At 31.9% G+C, this 19,829-nt stretch overlaps 1 protein-coding gene across 1 annotated transcript in view; it reads right to left on the bottom strand.

Annotated features, from left to right (window-relative positions):
• Window positions 1-19,829, bottom strand: part of LOC134726053 (neuronal acetylcholine receptor subunit alpha-2-like) — an 84,607-nt gene that overhangs the window by 2,658 nt on the left and 62,120 nt on the right. Inside the window, exons 4-6 of the mRNA XM_063590448.1 lie at window positions 13,481-13,938; window positions 12,298-12,384; window positions 6,511-6,629 (exon numbers count right to left, since the gene is read on the bottom strand). Of these exons, the coding sequence (XP_063446518.1) occupies window positions 6,511-6,629; window positions 12,298-12,384; window positions 13,481-13,938 (664 nt within the window). The remainder of the gene's footprint in view (window positions 1-6,510; window positions 6,630-12,297; window positions 12,385-13,480; window positions 13,939-19,829) is intronic.

Raw genomic sequence — 19,829 nt, 5'->3', positions numbered from 1 at the left:
CCCATACCGCACATAGTCAGCTATAAAAGGCCCCGATAAGACAATGTAAAACAATTCAAACGAGAAAACTAATGGCCTTATTTATGTAAAAAATTTAACGAAAAACAAATATGTAGGCTATTTTACTTTTTATCTGGGATGCCTTCCTACGCATCCCAGAAAAAAATGATAAAATATCCTAGCCAGACGTATTAATTATTTGAACTATTGATGTGCTAATTTATATATTGAGAAAAGAGAAATGATGGACAAAAAATATAAAAAAAAAATAGAGACAAATGAACGTTAAGAATAAATGATAAAGAAATGGAGAACACCCCATTCAGACGCTTGTTTATCTGAACAACAGCACTATTATTTTTGCTGAGTAGTGCATATAGGCATTTCCTGTTTGAATGGTTTTACACTAGTAATTTTAGGGCCCTTTTTAGCTTGTTGTTCGGTATGAGCCAAGGCTCAGTGTTGAAGGCCGTACATTGACCTATAATGGTTTACTTTTAAAAATTGTTATTTGGATGGAGAGTTGGCACTCACACCACATCTTCCTATATCTATGTAAAATATCTTTTGAGATTTCAGGTATATGAAATATTAACCAGCAGGACAGTATCAATTCTGCCCCTCCTTCCATGCAAAAAAAACAACAAATAATGTGATTTATTGTTGAATTTTATTGCCACATTCAGTATTGGCTAGGTGTTGTGGCCCTGTTTTATTGGTGGTGGATCGATACATTTAATATCAATTACTGGTATGAAGAATTAAGATATGAATGATTGAATGATTGAATGAAAAGTAACCTTTTAAATAACAGATACTTACTTACTTACTGCCCATTACGCCCATAACAGATACATGTAAGATAATTCAATTATAGTCATTAAAAATAAATTAATTATTTACATTTTTAAAAGTCTAAAATAATTTCTTTATTTTTGTTGAATCATCCTTTTGCTTATTTAAGATTTAAAATAATGATGATTTTATTTAAATGAAATGATATCAAACATCTGAAAACAATCATAGTATATACATTATGGGATTTTCTCATGTTTAAAGGCTTTCATGTAGCAAAAAACAATACCTATATTACCACTCAAAATGAGTATTTTGGGATAGTTGTCTCATTGAAATTCAAATAAAAAACATTCAATTCCAATTTAAATGTGAACCTTCTGAAGTTCTCATTCTTGGAAATTAGTAGGCAATTAAAATATATTATAATTTCATATAACAACTGTAGAAAAGTTCGAAATTATTTTCATTTGATAATATCATCTGCAAAAATTATATATTTTCAGATAACAATAGGAATAAGAAGAGCAGGATTTCTATTTTGAGGATTTACATGTATGGGACAGAGGACTATTTGACTTGATTTTACTTTAACTTGGACTTTTTAACAATAATACTCTTAAATTATTTAAAATATTTTTTTACATATGTTTCATTTTAACACTATTTTTATGACTGTATTTATTCATCATTTAATAAACGTTTATTTCTAAACATTTTTATATTTTTAAATATACAATGTGAAACACTCCACCATTTTATATTGATAACATGGGGTAAATGTACATGAGACAATAATGCTGTTGCAATACAATAAAATCCTGAGATTCATAGATGCAAAGCTAGCATATTCATAGGACTTTAATGGTTGATTTAATAGGAAATCACTGGAGCGGGCTACTCTTAATCAGTCAGCAACCCCCTAGAAAAAGTTCTGGATCCGTCACTGATATCAGGCATATACATGTATGTACTATAGAATTTGAGACATAAAATTTTCAGAGATATAAAAAGTCAACTTGATGGTCTTTAATGATTTTTTAGGTGTAAAGATTTGAAACAGAAAGGTTTAGAATCATTCACTTCTCCTAGACATAGTGAGGTATCATTGAGGTCTCTCAAATAGCCTATCATGACTTGACTTTTCACTGTTTTTCTGAAGTGTGGTATCCCCTACACCTAAATAAATAATTTTCAGTAGTCTCTCTTTTTTCATACTTTTTTGACGAAAAGTCTAAACTAATATTCAAATTAGAAAAAAGAAAACTGAGCAACTTGAGCCCACAACATACAATTGATATCAGGTGTTTGGAAGAGTTAGTAGATCCTGCTCCTAGTGTAGTATTAGAATGAGATGTCCTGGTGCCCTTTTCCTATATGTTATCACATAATTTTGCAAATTATTGCAATTGTGTGCTTTTATAATGGAGTAAAATGTGTGAAAAATTATTATATTGCAGAAAAATCAGCACGCAGATATATAGGAATGGTATGATTCTAATTAAACTATAGATCCTGTGTCCAAGCTTTGTTTTCTTGTAGATTGGTGTAAAATAAAAATGTGGGTCAAGCATCAATATCAATGCAAGAAAACAGGATCACCAAAATCTGAGTGAGACATTCATATGCCATTTTCAAAGTAGACCTTAGACATTTTGTTAATGCTTTAAATGGTCATATATCTCTAACATGTATTAAGAATTGGATGTACTAGGCATTGGGCATTCCTATTGAATGTTAATCTCAAGCTCTCAAGAGTTAAACATGCCCCAGGGCCCAGACACACTCAAACATGAATGGTTAGTGTACACCAGGTTATTTGATATGCATGATAAGGACAGGACAGACATTTATAAACATGTGCGAGTGTCAGCTTCCAACGTGCTTAGTATTTTTTTTATATAAACAACAAGAACGAGGACTAAAAATCAAGTGAACATTATTGATGCATCAGATTAATATTTTTGAATGTTACTTTTTAAAATTGACCAGTTGATTTCAGATTAATTCACTTAATCAATGAATGACTGTAACCATTACCCTAAAACAAATGGCTTAAAACAAAGATTAACTGAGTGTTTACACTTTGCACATGCGTAGGCTTTTTATCCAGACAATAACTTTTGACTTACCCCTTACTGAACTATTTGAAAAGTTGGGGAAAAAAGGGGGGGTACTTCCAGACAATTAAAGTCATTTATATGGACAAATTCGTTCATAGATTAAATCAGTTTCAATGTACTACATACATCTGGTACACACTGCAGCATAATTAATTAACTACAGAAAATGTAATACCGAGGAGTTTGAGCAACATGAAAAACATCAACAAATGACGGTGTAAATTTTTGCCTTGAACCCATCATCATTTTTAAGTAAAATATATAAAATCCTGGTAACATCATCATCCTTCATTGTCTCAATCAATTTCGTGGTTAAAAGCTGTAAAATATGACATAATTTGCTTGTTTTTGCGACGAAATAACTCCAAAAACGTTTGAAAAATGTTGAATTTTGACCTCCGGTTCAAGTATTTATTATGTAAACACTACTCAGAGTGACGGGGAATCCTATACATAGTCATGTGCCCATATGTTTCTGGGTCTCATTTATTTATATCTCGACCAATGAAAAGCTTTAGGATGCATTTGTGTCAGTTCTTAGCAAACATGGGGATTACCCGCGTTTTTTTGGAAATCAACGGAGGACGTCTTTTGATTTATCATATTTCAGTAACGCAGCACTTATTTTATTACCTGTTTTGGCAGTCGTGTGCCAAAATCTATTCTAATGAAAAATTACCCTCAAATACTGATGGATGTTTAGTTGTTTTAATAAATTTATTGTCTGAAGCATAGGCTATGTTTTTGTTTACACGCTGGTTACAGCGCCACCTCGAAATTTTTAGATTATCTCCCCTTTCCCGCGTGACCACCGGAAGAAGCTCTTCAATGTCACTGGCTTTCCCACTGTGTGGAAAGACCTATTGTATTTCTTCTGATTATTTTTTTTTCCGCCACATTCAGAAATTTTTGTTTCACAATATGTCGCTTAGATATTTCTCATATGGTATCATTAGTTCATGCGCTTTTAAATTTCACCCTGCTAAGACGAACAATTTTCTTTGTAAGAGTTATCTCCCCGAACACGGTTTTCCTTGTGCCTAAATCTCCTCCATAATCGTAACATAAAGCGACAAATTTATTTAATAAGATTGCTCGTTATATCCTTCGCATGATTTGTCCTATTTTGACCGAAGCAATATAAACGCTCCATATGAGAGTTATTTCCCCTTATGCATTTAATATAAGTGATATGCATTTCTATCTTATAAACCATAGGTGATAGAGACCTAGGATCTTCTGATTTGAGGTCCTTGGTACAAAAAAATAAAAAATAGGACAAGGTCAAAGGTCAAGGTCATATTCCAAATTTGAATTTGGCTTATTTTCACTTATTTCCAAAAACCGTATAAGACATCAACAAATTATTTTTACTAAATTGTTAGTTACGACATGTCGTAACATGCAAATTTTGATTGCAATGGTACGCTGAACGTAATATATAATTAATTTGATTAATATAATTAAGACCTACGGTCTTTTGATTTAAGGTCCTTGGTTTATGACCTTCAAATTGATCTCAAGGTCATATCTTAATTTGATGTTCTAGATTTTGACCTTTGCTTTTACCTCATATGTATACATGATAAAGACATGAGACTTTTGGCAATAGGTATCAAACCATATAACCTTGAAAAAATAACCGGAAGTGACCTTGTGTAAACCGGAAGTAGCTATTTTTTGTACCTTATTAGTATAAAAGTATATAGAACCCGATTTTGGAATCAGTGTCAAGTAAATATTCAAATATAATCTGAGTTAACATTTTTCAAACCGAAAGTAACAAATTATCCTCCATATTTAAAAATATTGTATAGGAACCATTTTTTGAAATCAGCGTACAATAAGCTATCATTCGACGATTGAAATGACATTTTAAACTTAATATTACTACTTTCATATGAAAATACATTGTTTTGTGTGGAAAGACCGTCAATTGTTCTCTGAACAATTGTTTTTTAATTATTATTATTATTATTATTATTATTATTATTATTATTATTATTATTATTATTATTATTATTATTATTATTATCATTATTATTATTATTATTATTTTGTCTTTCCTTTGTCCGTTGAAAGACCTTTGGAATTTGTTCTGAATATTACTTATTTTTTGTCTCTTCTGCCGTCAAGATTTTTTTGTTTCGAGACATATAATGGTTTTGACGGATGATTTTAAGGTACCCGAACACCCATTCGTATAGGAGTGTCCTCTTCTCTTCTCTTCCTTTTTTTTTGTTTTCGTTATTTTCCTTATACCGAGAAAGATATAGTCAACCTCTTTTCCAAAGTTTTAGTAAAGTAATGAGGAATAAGTCAAACCAAAGCGATCCAACGACATCTTATTGGTGCTATTAATTTCATATCTTTTTTTATTTTAAAATTTATTTGTTATCTTAATTGACACGAAACCTTGACATTAAAAGATAAACGCCTTCGACAAATGAATGTTGTTAAGCCTATTTTACTCTAAGTCTTTCGGTAATCCTTAATATGACCTTTCTCTGTTTATGTATTTTAAATCAGTACAACTCCTCAACCATACAAGTGATTGACCTAGGATCTTCCGATTTGAGATAACTGACCTATGATCTTGAATTTGAGTCAAAGTAAAAGGTCAAATTTACCTTTCAGATTTTGACCTTTCCTAAAAATGCATTCTGGCTCATCGTAAAGTCATTTTGTCTCTGCAATAGGTTAGTATATCTAAAAGGTCAACCGGAAGTGACAATAGATATACAAGAAGTACCCATTTTCGCTCTGAACTAATGAAAAAGTACCTTAAAAACTTTAATTTTAAGAAACAGTCCATTTAATGAACCAGAAGTGTTATTTTCTTACACCTTTTATAAATTAAATATAAAAATGTTGTAACTAATGTCTTCTTCTGATCGGCAGTGAAACATTGGCTGAAGTGGGGCGTTGGTTTGGCCGGGTAGGATGTACAAATACGCATCTACGTTAGAAAATAGGCCATGTTCTTTACATGTCAAGAACCCTTGCAATAATTGTTTGAGGGATTCCAAATTATGCCTTATAAGATATATCCTCGTCCTAGTAGCAGTAGCATTTTTCACAATTTAATTCATGATTTTTTCCCAATAACAAGACCTACATATAGCATGCATTGTTAATTTGTTCTCATCACGAACACGCAAGCCATATCGCCCCTTAGAACGTTAAGCAATTAACAATCAATTAAGAATAAATGTTAATATAGTTTCATTTGATGGTAAACATTATTAACATAACTATTATAACTACTATATTTATCATTATCCTTCCTATCAATTTTTTAGTATATAATATCAGAATCATTGAACAGTTTCCGTATATGAGGATTTAACTTGGAAGTTTAGAACTAAACAAAGTTCTATAGTTTTAGTTAGCTTAAATTTAAAGACCAATAATTAAGATATCTAAATAAATTTCATATTACTATACAGCGAAAATTAATGTTATGTCCTTACTTTGTACAAAAAGTTGTAAATACCTAGGGTGTATTAACCTATTAAACTAGTTTTTTGTCGTCTTTTTTCCAAATACTTCTGGAATAGTTTTGTTTTCATAATGTAAACAAATATATTACCTTTCTTAGCCATAATGGTGCACGATTTATCCGAACTCCTCGAAAAAACATGTTCGCCACAATAGTTGATAACACAGTAGACACAGTAATAAGTATCATACTCAAGCAGAAGTAGGTGCCTAAAAATATAATATATACATTATGTAATACTCTGTGTAACGATTGATAACACAGTAGATACTGTAATTAGTATCATACTCGAGCAAAAGTAAGTGCCTCAAAATATGATATAGACATTATGTAATAATTTGTGAAACGATTGATAACATAGCAGACACAGTATCATATTCAAGCAAAAGAAGGTGTCTAAGGAGTCAAAAAAATATAATATGATGTAAGACTCTAAAAGAGGGACGAAAGATACCAGAGAGACAGTCAAACTCATAAATCGATAATAAACTGAAAACGCCATGGCTAAAAATGAAAAGGACAAACAGACACACAAAAGTATACATGACACAACATAGAAAACTAAAGAATAAATAACACGAACGCCACCAAAAACTAGGGGTGATCTAAGGTGCTCCGGAAGGGTAAGCAGATCCTGCTCCACATGGCACCCGTCGTGTTGCTTATGAAATAACAAATCCGGTAAATAGTCTAATTCGGTAGGTCACATTTATGAAAGGGAAGGGGATATTAGTTACGACGTAAGAAACATATCCGATATCATTTGTGAAACCGTTATTCCATAACGGTCAACCAACTCGTTATGGCGTCCGTACAATTTACTAAGAGATCATTTCAACTTCACCATTTGGAACTCTTGATTTAATAGCTTCCTTGTGAGTAACAAACTTATGTCAAGAAAATCATAATAGGAAATACAAGCACGGGAATATCGTATCAATTGGAAGATATATACACCGTATGCAGGTGCTGCTTGAATGCTGCTACTTAAAAATGGAAAGTTCACAATTGGAAAGCTGAAATCATCTCTTTTGTCGTAAAGTTTTGTTTTCAATCGACCCTTATTGTCAATTTCTAGATGTAAGTCAAGATATGAGGCCGACTTAATTGTATCTGTTGTATCCTTTATCTCTAGTTCAATGGGATAGATGCGTTCGACAAAGTCACCGAATTTTGAATTATTTAGTAAAAGAACATCATCTATATAGCGGAAAGTAGAGTTAAAGGATTTTGCTAACTTCTTGTCTTTCTTCCTAAGAAGTTTTTGTATGAAGTCTGCCTCATATTAATAAAGAAACAAGTCGGCAATAAGAGGGGCACAATTCGTTTCCATTGGGACGCCGATAGTCTGTTAAAAAACACACCCTCCGAACGTAACAAATATGTTGTCAATCAAGAAATCAAGCATCTTGATAATGTCAGTTTCAGAGAAAGTACGATGGTACTCTAAAGTGCGATGGTCACGCTAATGTGCGATGGTCTACGCTAAAGTCCGATGGTGTCTCACGCTATAGTGCGATGGTTGTTTGTTTTCTAGAGTCCGATGGTATGTCACGCTAAAATGCGATGGACCAATAGGGTAAGGTTCGAAGGCTTTAAAAATCGTTCAAGAACATTCAATGTAAAATTTTAGTCCTTTTGCAAAATCTTAGCTTAGGTAAACCATATGTGATAGACATTATAATTAAACAGTAGTCTTAAGGAACGACATGTATCAAAAAATCAATGAAAGATAAAAAAAAAAAAAAAAAAAACTTAACTCAAATAGTTACGGGGGGGGGGGGGGGGGTAAAAATTGCTGCAAGTTTTGTTTAATTGACATCGGTTTTATACATATCCTAATTGGTCAATCAATTTTTCCCAAATTAAGTTAAGAAGAGTGGGAAGGGGTAGTGGGGTCAGTGAAAAAAACTATATGAATTATCTAAATAAATGGTAAATAGTTTTACACTAGTAATTTTGGGGCCCTTTATAGCTTGTTGTTCGGTGTGACCTATAATGGTGTACTTTTTTTAAATTGTTATTTGGATGGAGAGTTGCCTCATTGGCACTCACACCACATCTTCCTATATCTATCTATGCGATTACTACTTGTATCTATAACAGCTAATGCCTATAGTAAAACGGTCGTCTGCGGGATACAAGTTCTTCTACCAGCTACCTTAATAAAACACTTTTGTTTTAGCCGACAAAGTACGGTTAGGTTTAAATTAATTAAGTCATTGTCATTTGGTTGAATAGTTCTTATATAATACTCAAATATTTGTCATTTGCCTTCCGGCATGTTGTATATATTGTCATTGTAAATATAACGGAATGTTGTCATTGTAAATATAACGGAATTTGATGAGACTGTCATCAAAGGGAGAGGTTAAGCGCTATAAAACCAGGTTTAATTCACCATTTTCTACATTTGAAAATGCCTGTACCTAGTCAGGAATATGACAGTTCTTGTCCATTCGTTTTTGATGTGTTTTGTCATTTGATTTTGCCATGTGATTATGGACTTTCCAATTAGATTTTCCTCTGAGTTCAGTATTTTTGTGATTTTACTTTTTTTTGTTGTAAAAACGACTGTTAACGACATAATCCAACTATGCGTTTGACGTCTATAATTTCGCGGACCATCGAACTTTAGCGTATGGAGGCATTGCACTTTAGCGCATACCACCGCACTTTAGCGTGATAATTGTACTTTAGCGTCCCCATTGGACTTTAGAGTCCTACATTTACAAGATATAATATTGTGTGAAACGATAGACAAAAACGATCTGGAATTTTTTACTTATAAATAAATGAATACCCTTTTCACAACAACTCATCCATCCTACGCATATGGAAGAGTTTATGAAAGGACGTTGAGTCTTTCTAAAAATGCTATTGTACAGTAAAATAATACACAGTATATGCTTCGTTCGTGTGAAACGCTGTTCTGTAGGAACTTTTGACAAAGCGAATATTGTATAAATACATGAAAACATGAACAGTAATGTGACCAAAATGGAAATTAAAGGAATAGTTTAATTTATCTAAGGTCAATTTTGCCTGGGGTTGATACTTAGCTTTTTGATAATTTCGAAATTTATAACTGGTTGAAACTATGTATATATGCTACCAGTAAACCTTATTGATTTTTACAAACAATCTTTTTCTATGTTGAACCAAAAAATGTGTTACTTTTGTTGCTGTAATGTATATGCAAATATATTATATAAATAGCACATAGCTGAGAGGGTGAAAGAGCAGATTATTACCCCACGACAGCATTGTCAAAAGCGGCGAAGTCAAGGTTGACAATGCTTTTTCGAGGGGTACCAATATCTGATCTATCACCCTCATATTTGATTTATTATACTGAATGTCCTTTCGTTATTGTCTTTTACAGTTGAATTTTAAATTCAAAGCATTTTTCTTGGACATCACGTACATAACATTGTTACGGATATTCGAAATATCAACAGAAGTAAAGCAAAATGTTTTTTTTTTTTTTTATTTTGACATTCGACCAGAAAGTTCTGCGCCAAAACGTAGTACTAAAGCTTTGTCTTTGATTACTCGATTTCAATTCAAATCATTGTCCTTTCAATTGTAGATTTTATATGAATTTGGTTAAATATACTTACCATGATATTACATTTATATTATATAGAATATGTTTGCTTTCACAACATGTTCTCATCGCAATTAACTAGGTGATTACAAATTACATCCAAGAGATGTACTCACCTACGTCATAGTTCACCTGTGTAACATACACTAGCTTTAGTTTTAATTTTTGCGTTCAAGAGAACGCATGTTTCTCGTCGACAAAGATTTTTAACAGTTTACTGTTGAAAATCCTTATGTTTTATAAAAGACATTATTTGTTTTCGGAATATCGGTATACGATTAATTTAATGTGAATCAGAATACAGCGCTTCTGTCAAGTTTCTGATATGTACGTTTTCGTCATTGTTTACAGCTTACGAGTCTGGAAATACGACGACCTAGAAAATGACATTTGTTTAGCCGCCATTTTCAAACATTAAATCTGGTCATTTTTTATGGGTCTTCCCCGCTCAGACATGTGATAGAGTAAATTGTCATAAATCTATATGTCCTATCTATTAAGCTGTCTTGCATTAGTCACAATATTTTTTTTCTGTCATGTTATGCTGTATAATTTGATTTTGGTCTATATATAACGCACTTATATTTGGTGTCTCTTATCTTCGAAACCGGATAAGGACAACTAACAAAAATAACTTTTATAATCATCTATTTTTTTTAAAATACATGTTAGGTAATAATATTAGACCGTGTCATCCACCTCCATTACATGGAGTTCCTTTCACTCCATTCCATCTATCAGATTGCTTTATTTGATCAGACATATTTCACATAAGCGGAATTAAAAAGCAACCGGTGGAATTGATAGTTTGATATCTTGCCAAAATAGACTTTGGAGATAATATCTTAATCAAATATGTTAGCGTAAAACAAAGAATTGTCGTCTAGGGATATAGACGGGCACTTTTAATAATATTTAGCTCTGCTTTGATTGACAAAGATTAAAGCTATATCATTCAATACATACAATCTGCCACTGATAAATCAAAGACTCTATCTAGTTTCCTTAAAGATATTAATCACAAAGGAAATAACTCTTCTAAGACCATTATTACTATAGACAATTTAAAAAATCTCATTAGTAGTGAAAGCGACAACAAGTATGAAATATTGTAAACAATGTTGCCTTCATATATATACTTCTGTTTATGGCTAAATGTAAAAGTAAAAATAATTATTAAAAACAAGAAATCTTACAAATGCTCTAAACAATTCGGAATTCATGAAAGTGCTGGCTTGTTTTATTTAGTTTCGTTAAGGATTCATATGGTATATTGAACTTATATTACAAATATTGTATATGTGTTTACTCTCTAACAATTTGTTGATTAGATCTCATTATACAAATGTTTTGTATTTATTTGTTTTCGTAGATATTGTAAATTATATCCCATATGAACACTTTTTATACATCTATTTTTTTTTTCTTAATACAGTTTTTTTTTTGGGGGGGGGGGGGATTTTCAACTGTGTCCCGTTAGTGTTCGGTGAATATCTTTTGGTATTTACCGATTTGTTTTACGATTTTCCACCTTTCATACTATTAAATAATCCATTGAAATTCACATAATTCGCGTTGACATTAAACAACACAATGTATCCTTTTACACATTTTGAGGAGAATCCCGATAAAAAATGTTTGTTTTTTTTGTATCTTTTTTATGTGAAGGACGATTACTTAAAAATGTGACTTTGCAAATGACTTATTTTTTGTAAAATATTACTCATTGTTAAACTTCAGGTTAACAAGCTCGATTTTGATTGGTCAGGACGAGGGAGACAATTTACTAAATTATTTGACAACTAGTTTTACCTTTCATGGAGAAGCTTGATAAGGTTTGCGCTTTATCAAATATAGATGGTTGGTATGCGCAAGACGTCTTAGTTTCTTACTTTCAATTTGAAATTTAATAGACAGTAATAACGTAATATTCAGTATAATAAATCTATAACAAAAATCTGAGAGAATGATATATCACATTGTTATCCCTCCTTAAGGCATTGTCAATCTTGGCTTTTACTCAGTTCACGGTATTTTGTCGGGGTAACAATCTGCTCTATCACCCCCTCACCCATAAGTAATTTATATATTATCATACAGGTGATTCGTTCCCAACAAAGAATGTATGCCTGTGTGCCTGCAGATGTGAATCATATTCTAATTAGTCAAATGATGTGTAACTGACTTACCTATTAATGATGTGTAACTGACTTATCTATTAATGATGTGTTACTGACTTACCTATTAATGATGTGTAACTGACTTACCTATTAATGGCACCGAATCTGCTGCTTTTGGTGTAGATTCTGCTAATAACAATAGTAAAACAAAAAAAGCAACGAATATATTCATTCCTGAAAAACAAAAATATTGAGTCACTTTAATAAATCAGTAAACTGCTACTAACTTATGAAATATCTAATTTGAATCGTACAGTAAAATTATATAAACTGATAACATATATAGCACTGTATATTATGTATAACAATTGTGGTACGTATTGTGAGTAGATTATATAAGACGTGTTTTCAAAATTTGAAACCTTAAAAAGTCAAGCAATTTACTAGCGTTACTATGTAAGGTAGCATTGTCTACATAATAGTAAAAGAATAAATGATGTTTATAATGCATATCCTGCAAGGTACGTTTTCAAATTAAAATCACGCTTTTGGCACATAAAAGACTAAATTGGTCGCTTCAATTAAGTATTAAGTATTGCAAACACACTATTAGTCATGATCATTGCAATTCATAAAAATCTTACACGTATGAAGAAAAATATCAGGTTGTTTATTTAAATTTCTTGAAGGTAAAATATATAAAACGCCATGTACATACGAACAGATCATATGACAGCTTAATATTTAATTGTCAAACAAATGATATGTAAAATAAATATTTCCAAATGAAAAATAAAATGCATTTACTTAAAGCACATGACATTGGTATACGCATGTCTATATTTAAAAGTAAATGTTCAAACAATTAGTTGTGCTCCAAGTTACATTAAGACAGGGTCATCCAAATTTTCCTCGGAGTTCGGTATTTTTGTGTTTTTACTTTCTAAAACATGTGTTGTTTAAGAAAGTTTAAGAAAGTTACATGAATAGCGTATATTATACTTTGCTCACAATTGTCTATAAATTGGCTCAATCTATATCATGGTGGTAGGATATTTTTTATTATGATAAAAATTTAAGTAAAAACATAAAAAATACTTTTTTTTAAAACTTTTATGCAAGTAAATATGCACAAAAAATACTGATATTGTTTATGAAATAAACACTATTAGGTTTAAAAAAAACTTTAAAATGCAATTAGAAATTTTTTGGTTCTATTAATAAACATTTCAATGATATTCATTATACCGTCAAGTTATGTATACACCTGTTTGTCGTGTGTTATCATGAAGTAAGTACCAATTAAGAGCAGGTATAATTAGATACATACCAAGGACAAGTTTTGCAGGAGACTCTGGTGGTACCCAGAATATGACTAATGTCAAAAGTGACAGCAGTGAACATGGAAGTATCAGTATAAAGCTGTAAAAAGCAACATTTCGTTTCATTCGTAAGTAGAATTTTAAATCTGGAAATGGAGTATTAGGACAACAGTCGTAAAATTTCTCATATTTCTTAGCAACGTTTTCTATTATAGTCCATTCGGTGGAAGCTATATAATCCGACAAGGAAAACTGAGTTAGATTCTGAAAGAAAAACAAATCTAATTTGGTGCCATCGTAAGTCCATGATCCAAATTTTAAATGACAGTACTGTTCATCGAATGGAAAGTACGTTGTATCGAAACTACAGGAGCTCCTCAAAATAGCTTGTGGCATCCAAAATATATGTCCGTTTGGTTCAACAAGTACCAATACATCTCTTTTTTCTTCTAGCCTAGGATCTGCACTGCAAATATAGAAAGGAAAATAAAGCTTGACCAGTTGCCAGTGTTAGCTCAAGTTTGAACAAACATTAAATCATTTATGAAGGTCGTTGTATTTAATTTGGGTTTTCAAAGTAAATTATTTTGCCTCTGGAATAACGTTTATGTTGTGTGCCTTTTGCTACAGTGAGTTCCGCCATTTGGTGTTATAAAAATTTATCATTTCATAAATTTTAAACATACGAACAAAATGAAACATTTGTATTATTGCTTAAACAGAGATGCAAATAAGTCGGCGAACATTTTAAACTTCACATATAGTTTACTTATCAATGAATCAAGATACGTTTCAGTTGTTGCCTTACTGTATGTAATATACGTCTATTTACATCAAATGTATGTGTCGTCAAACTTTTTATTTCAAGTTATTAAACATGTCAAACCAAGCTTCATATAAAAAAGAAAGTCACAAATAAACATTTTTAAAATGCATAGGTCTAAAAGTCGAAAACACCATAGCTAAAGAAAATCAAACATACAGTAAGAAATCATAACATAGAAAACAAAAGACTGAGCAACAATTGGAGAGGTCTCAGTTACTCTAGAAGGGTAACAAATGTGGCTCTATATGTGGCACCCGTTGTGTTGCTCAAATAATTACAAACCAGTTGACATGTCTAATGTGATAGGGGCGAGATTTTAGCCATGACAACTGAAACCTATCCATTGTCGTCTGTGATAAAAAGTAAAATTACTGAACTCCGAGGAAAATTCAAAACGGAAACTCCCTCATATTCCATTATTGTCATCCAACTCGTGATGACATCTGTATAATTTACGATGAGATTGTTTCAAATTCTCCAATGGCACTATTGCATAAATAGTTTTCATGTGAGGAGCAACTCTCTATCAAGTGTATCGTTATACAAAATACAAGCAGTATTATTTCGTTATAATTGGTAGAGATATATTCCATATGCTATATTATTGCTACATAGGAATGGAAGGTTCACAATTGATATATGAAAAATCTATTGTCCTAAAACTTTGTTTTCAGCTCACCCTTATAGTCAAATTATATATCTGTGGTATCCTTTACACAAAGTTCGACAGCTAAACATAGTCATCAAATTATTTCTTTCCTCTTCCTCAACACGTTACTGCTGGAAGTCAGGCTCATTAATAGAAACCGGTCGACGTGAAAAGGAACACAGTGCGTGCTATTGGGAATTCCGAATGCCTTTTAATAACACGTCCTCAAAAGGTAACGAATCATAAAGTACAACTTATCCTCCCCTTAGGCCGAAGTATGTCCAGTGCACGATGTTTTGTCGATATTGTCAACATCGCAATGTCAACTATATAGTGTCGTTATTGTGTTAACATTGTATCCTATCTTAATGTTCTGTACCTTTGGGTTTACATTGTTCACATCGTATATTCGTGATGTTGACAATATCGTTTTTACATTGTCAACATTGTATAAATGTTGCGAACCAAGTCTTAATCTTTGTGTTTACATCGTTCACATCGTATACATCGTGATGTTAATAATTTCGTGTCAACATCGTGTTTATGTTGAATATAGAGTCCATACCTTTCTGTTTACATCGTTCACATCGTATACATCGTGATGTTGACAATATCGTTTTTACATCGTCAACATCGTATAGATGTTGTGAACCAAGTCTTTACCTTAAGTTTGTGTTTACATCGTTCACATCGTATACATCGCAATGTTGACAATATCGTATCAACATCGTTTTTATGTTGTATATTAACTCTATAACTTTCTGTTTACATCGTTAACATCGTTTACATCGTGATGTTGACAATATCGTTTATACATCAATTACATCGTCAACATCGTATAAATAGTGTGTACCTTGGTATTTACATCGTTCACATCGTATACATTATGATGTTGAAATTATAAAAAAAAAGTTTTTTCATTCATTTATATAATAATTATTCAATGAAGTTTGTCGATTACATGTATACAGTTAGCAATTTCCTTTTTTTTTTATTAACAATCTTTAAAAAAAAATTGGGATGTTATAGCTGTAGTTTGACACATAATAGTGTCAACATAGTTTATATGGCGATGAAAACAATGTAAACACAAAATCTTTTTAACATTGTATACATCACGATGTTTATGATGTCAACGGTGTAAACAATATACAATAGTTGAGACAATGTAAACGATGTTGACACAACATCGTGTTAACAATGTACATCGCGATGTTAACGATGTCAACGATGTAAATAATATATAAGAGTTAAGACAATGTAAACGATGTCAACGATGTTAACAATATATAAGGGTTCAAACAATATATACGATGTGGACACAACATCGTGTTAACATTATATACATCACGATGTCAACGATGTCAACGATGTAAACAATATATAAGGGTTCAAATAATGTATACGATGTTGAAACAACATCGTGTTAACATTGTATACATCGCGATGTTAACTATGTCAACAATATATAAGGGTTGAAACAATGTATACGATGTTGACACAACATCGTGTTAACATTGTATACATTGCGATGTAAACAATGTAAACACAATATATGTTCTAGATTGTATACATCGCGATGTTAACGATGTCAGCGATGTAAACAATATATAAGGGTTCAAACAATGTAAACAATGTTGACACAATATCGTGTTAACATTGAAGATATTGCGATGTCTACAATATTGATTAATCATCGTGCACTGGACATGAATGCTTAGGCCAGATACATAAAAAACATTGGTATTTCTTTTTATGAAACGAAATGTTTGATACTATTGTAAAATAAAAGAGTCTAAGATTTAGTGTTATCTTACAGATCTATGGTATTTTAGTATCCCCATCTAATTCACGTCCCTCTTACAATAGGTAGATTCACATTAACTTTAATGCCATGATTGGTTTGCTTATACGATTGATCTTTATCATTGAGCAAGGGGTTTTGTTGAGCACTTGGACGACCCAGCAGTATTGCATCGTTCGGAAGGTAACCAATGAAGTAGGCAAGATTCAGTTATTCATCTCTGTTCATATTGAAATTGCAAAGAAATATAGAACGACCCTTTGATTATCCATGTCTTTCTATTTTCTTATTCCAGGCATAGTTATCCTTAGCCATATTTGGTACAACTTTTTGGAATTTTGGATCCTCAATGCTCTTCAACTTTGTACTTGTTTGGCTTAATAAATATTTCGATTTGAGCGTCACTGATGAGTCTTATGCAGACGAAACGCGCGTCTGGCGTACTAAATTCTTATCCTGGTACTTTTGATAACTATTTAAACCACTGGGTCGATGACACTGCTGGTGGACGTTTCGTCCCCGACGGTATCACAATCCCAGTAGTCAACATTTCGGTGTTGACATGAATATTAATCATGTGGTCATTTTTATAAATTTCCTGTTTACAAAACTTTGAACTTTTCGAATAACAGGTTTTTTTTATTCCAGGCATAGATATCCTTAGCCATATTTTGGTACAACTTTTTGGAATTTTGGATCCTCAATGCTCTTCAACTTTGTACTTGTTTGGCTTTATAAATATTTCGATTTGAGCGTCACTGATGAGTCTTATGTAGACAAAACGCGCGTCTGGCGTACTTAATTATAATCCTGGTACTTTTGATAACTATTTCTATCAAATATCAACGCGTTAAATGACTGTATCAAGTAAGGAATATGTCTTGTTTTCAATTGATGTTTCTGTGCCTTTGCTTTTGATTTCGCAATTTGTTTTGGAACTTTAATCGGGAAAGTTGTCCTTGGTCCCCAACACCGGTTTGTAATTGAAATTTTTAGTCAAAAGGCTTCATATGGGTAAAAAAAATGGTACGCACAAACTGGTCTTTTATATTTCCGAGTGAACTGATTTATGAAAAAGGACTTTGTGACAAAATAAAGTTTTGAAAAAGATAGATTTTCCTTTTCATCTTTCCAATGCGAACTGGTTTGAAAATTCTTAGACTGCTAATTTTTGAGATAATAGCGGTAAGTTTGTATTGCTTTGAATATAATTTTGTAAAATGGTTCCCAAACATTACAAATAAGGTTTCGTTCATCAATGGCAACAAACTTGTGTTAAACTAGGACTAGTAATTTTACAAACCTAAGTGTTAACGTCGTTGTGTAATACCTAACTGTTCATTTTGTAATGTTGTATAAGACAGTTCAGATGTGTAATTAGTAAAGATAATACGTTCCTATACATTACATATGATAAATGGCAATTTGTAGAATTAGTTTAATGGTCCTCAGGGTTGTTGGGTGATTATTTGAAAAGTGCAATCGGAAATTTAGCGATCATCAATTAAAGTAATAATCATCAACGTTTTCTTGAAATAAGAGTGTTGTCGGAACTATTGAAGTGATAGACTGACGACCTGTAGACTGTAGCCCCAAAGCCCAACTTTAAAAATATATATTCAAACAAAATTTCCTATTATTTGTCAGAACAGATAAGAAAATTGATAGGTAGTACTATTATTAAATTTTGAGTCACACTGATAATATTGCACGTCATGGATAATCCACAGATAAGAAAACTCTTAATATATAAAGTTTAGAAAAGCTTGAACTCTAATGGTCAAGTTTAGCTGAAGTCATTTTAAACTCATAATGTCTTTATAGATCAATGACAAATATTTTCAAATTGAGTAATCGATGCATATAATCAATTTATATATATTTGTAAGACTCGGACGTCCTGTCTCTCATCGGCGTCCTTCCTCAAATCTACGTTAATATCTGACGTCATAATCAAATAACATTCCAAATTAACGACCAATGTTATGTCCCTCTTAACGACTTTTTTGTTGTTCTCAAATCGACGTCCATTGTTTTGCTTCTCTAATTGACGTCCGTTTTATGAACATTTCAGTGAATTCACTTTTTTTTAAATGTGAGTTGAACCTAAAACTCCAGTAGCTGTTGAAAAAATCATAAATAGATCATAATGCTTTCAACAATTGACTGAACGTTTTTATTCTTTAAACTGGTTGAGTCTTTATACATGTACTAGATGTCATTCGATTATCTTTTCATCGCTTGTTTGTCTCATCGCCGTACAATGTATAACACATTTGTGTATATCAACAACAGAGAAAACGACAACAAAGGTCGAGAATATAAACGTCTTTCACCAACATATTAATATACATGTACACGTTAGAGTAATAAAGATGTCGATGGTCGTCTTACTGTAATTTTACGATTTTAAATTTATCAATTTATTTTGATACCGATATATAATAAAAGTTTTAGTTACGAAAAGTTACTTTTGTCACATCAAAAACAACAAAACGATACAGATATCTTCGCTAGCCAAGAGTCCTCTCAAGGGGAATCGATTGTAACCCATGATTAGCAAAGATGAGATATTAAAAATAAATAGTTTGAAAAAACTTATTGGCATCGCGATGCGAGGAGACTTTCATCAATAAGACGTCGTTTTTGTGATTCATAACGTCACATTAGACATCAATTAGAGGGTTAAAGTATCAGACACTGATTTGAAAATGTGGCGTCAGATTTGGACGTTGATTTGAAGAACGGACGTCTATAAGAGACCGGACGCCGATCTGAGTCTTACATATTTACTGGAAGTTCACATAGTATGGCGAAATTGGTCTTCATATGAATTATTTAAAATGATATAATTATCGCCGTTGCACAACGAAGTCTGAGGCCGATATTCCTCTTTATGTCGATATTTCCCTAATCAAACACATCCAAAGGCTATAACCATTATCTATACTATTAAACGAGAAGACCTCATTTTGTGTGTCGCTTCTCTTCCTTCCACGATAAATTAATCATTATGCCTCTGTGTTCTATATGTAACATGCATAGTCGCATTTGTCATTCATTCTTATGATTATTCAG

This window comes from Mytilus trossulus, chromosome 7 (assembly GCF_036588685.1).
Source record: "Mytilus trossulus isolate FHL-02 chromosome 7, PNRI_Mtr1.1.1.hap1, whole genome shotgun sequence".
In the NCBI taxonomy this organism is placed as follows: Eukaryota; Metazoa; Mollusca; class Bivalvia; order Mytilida; family Mytilidae; genus Mytilus; species Mytilus trossulus.
Note: the sequence above shows the minus strand (reverse complement) of the source record. Positions and strands in the feature narration are given on the sequence as shown.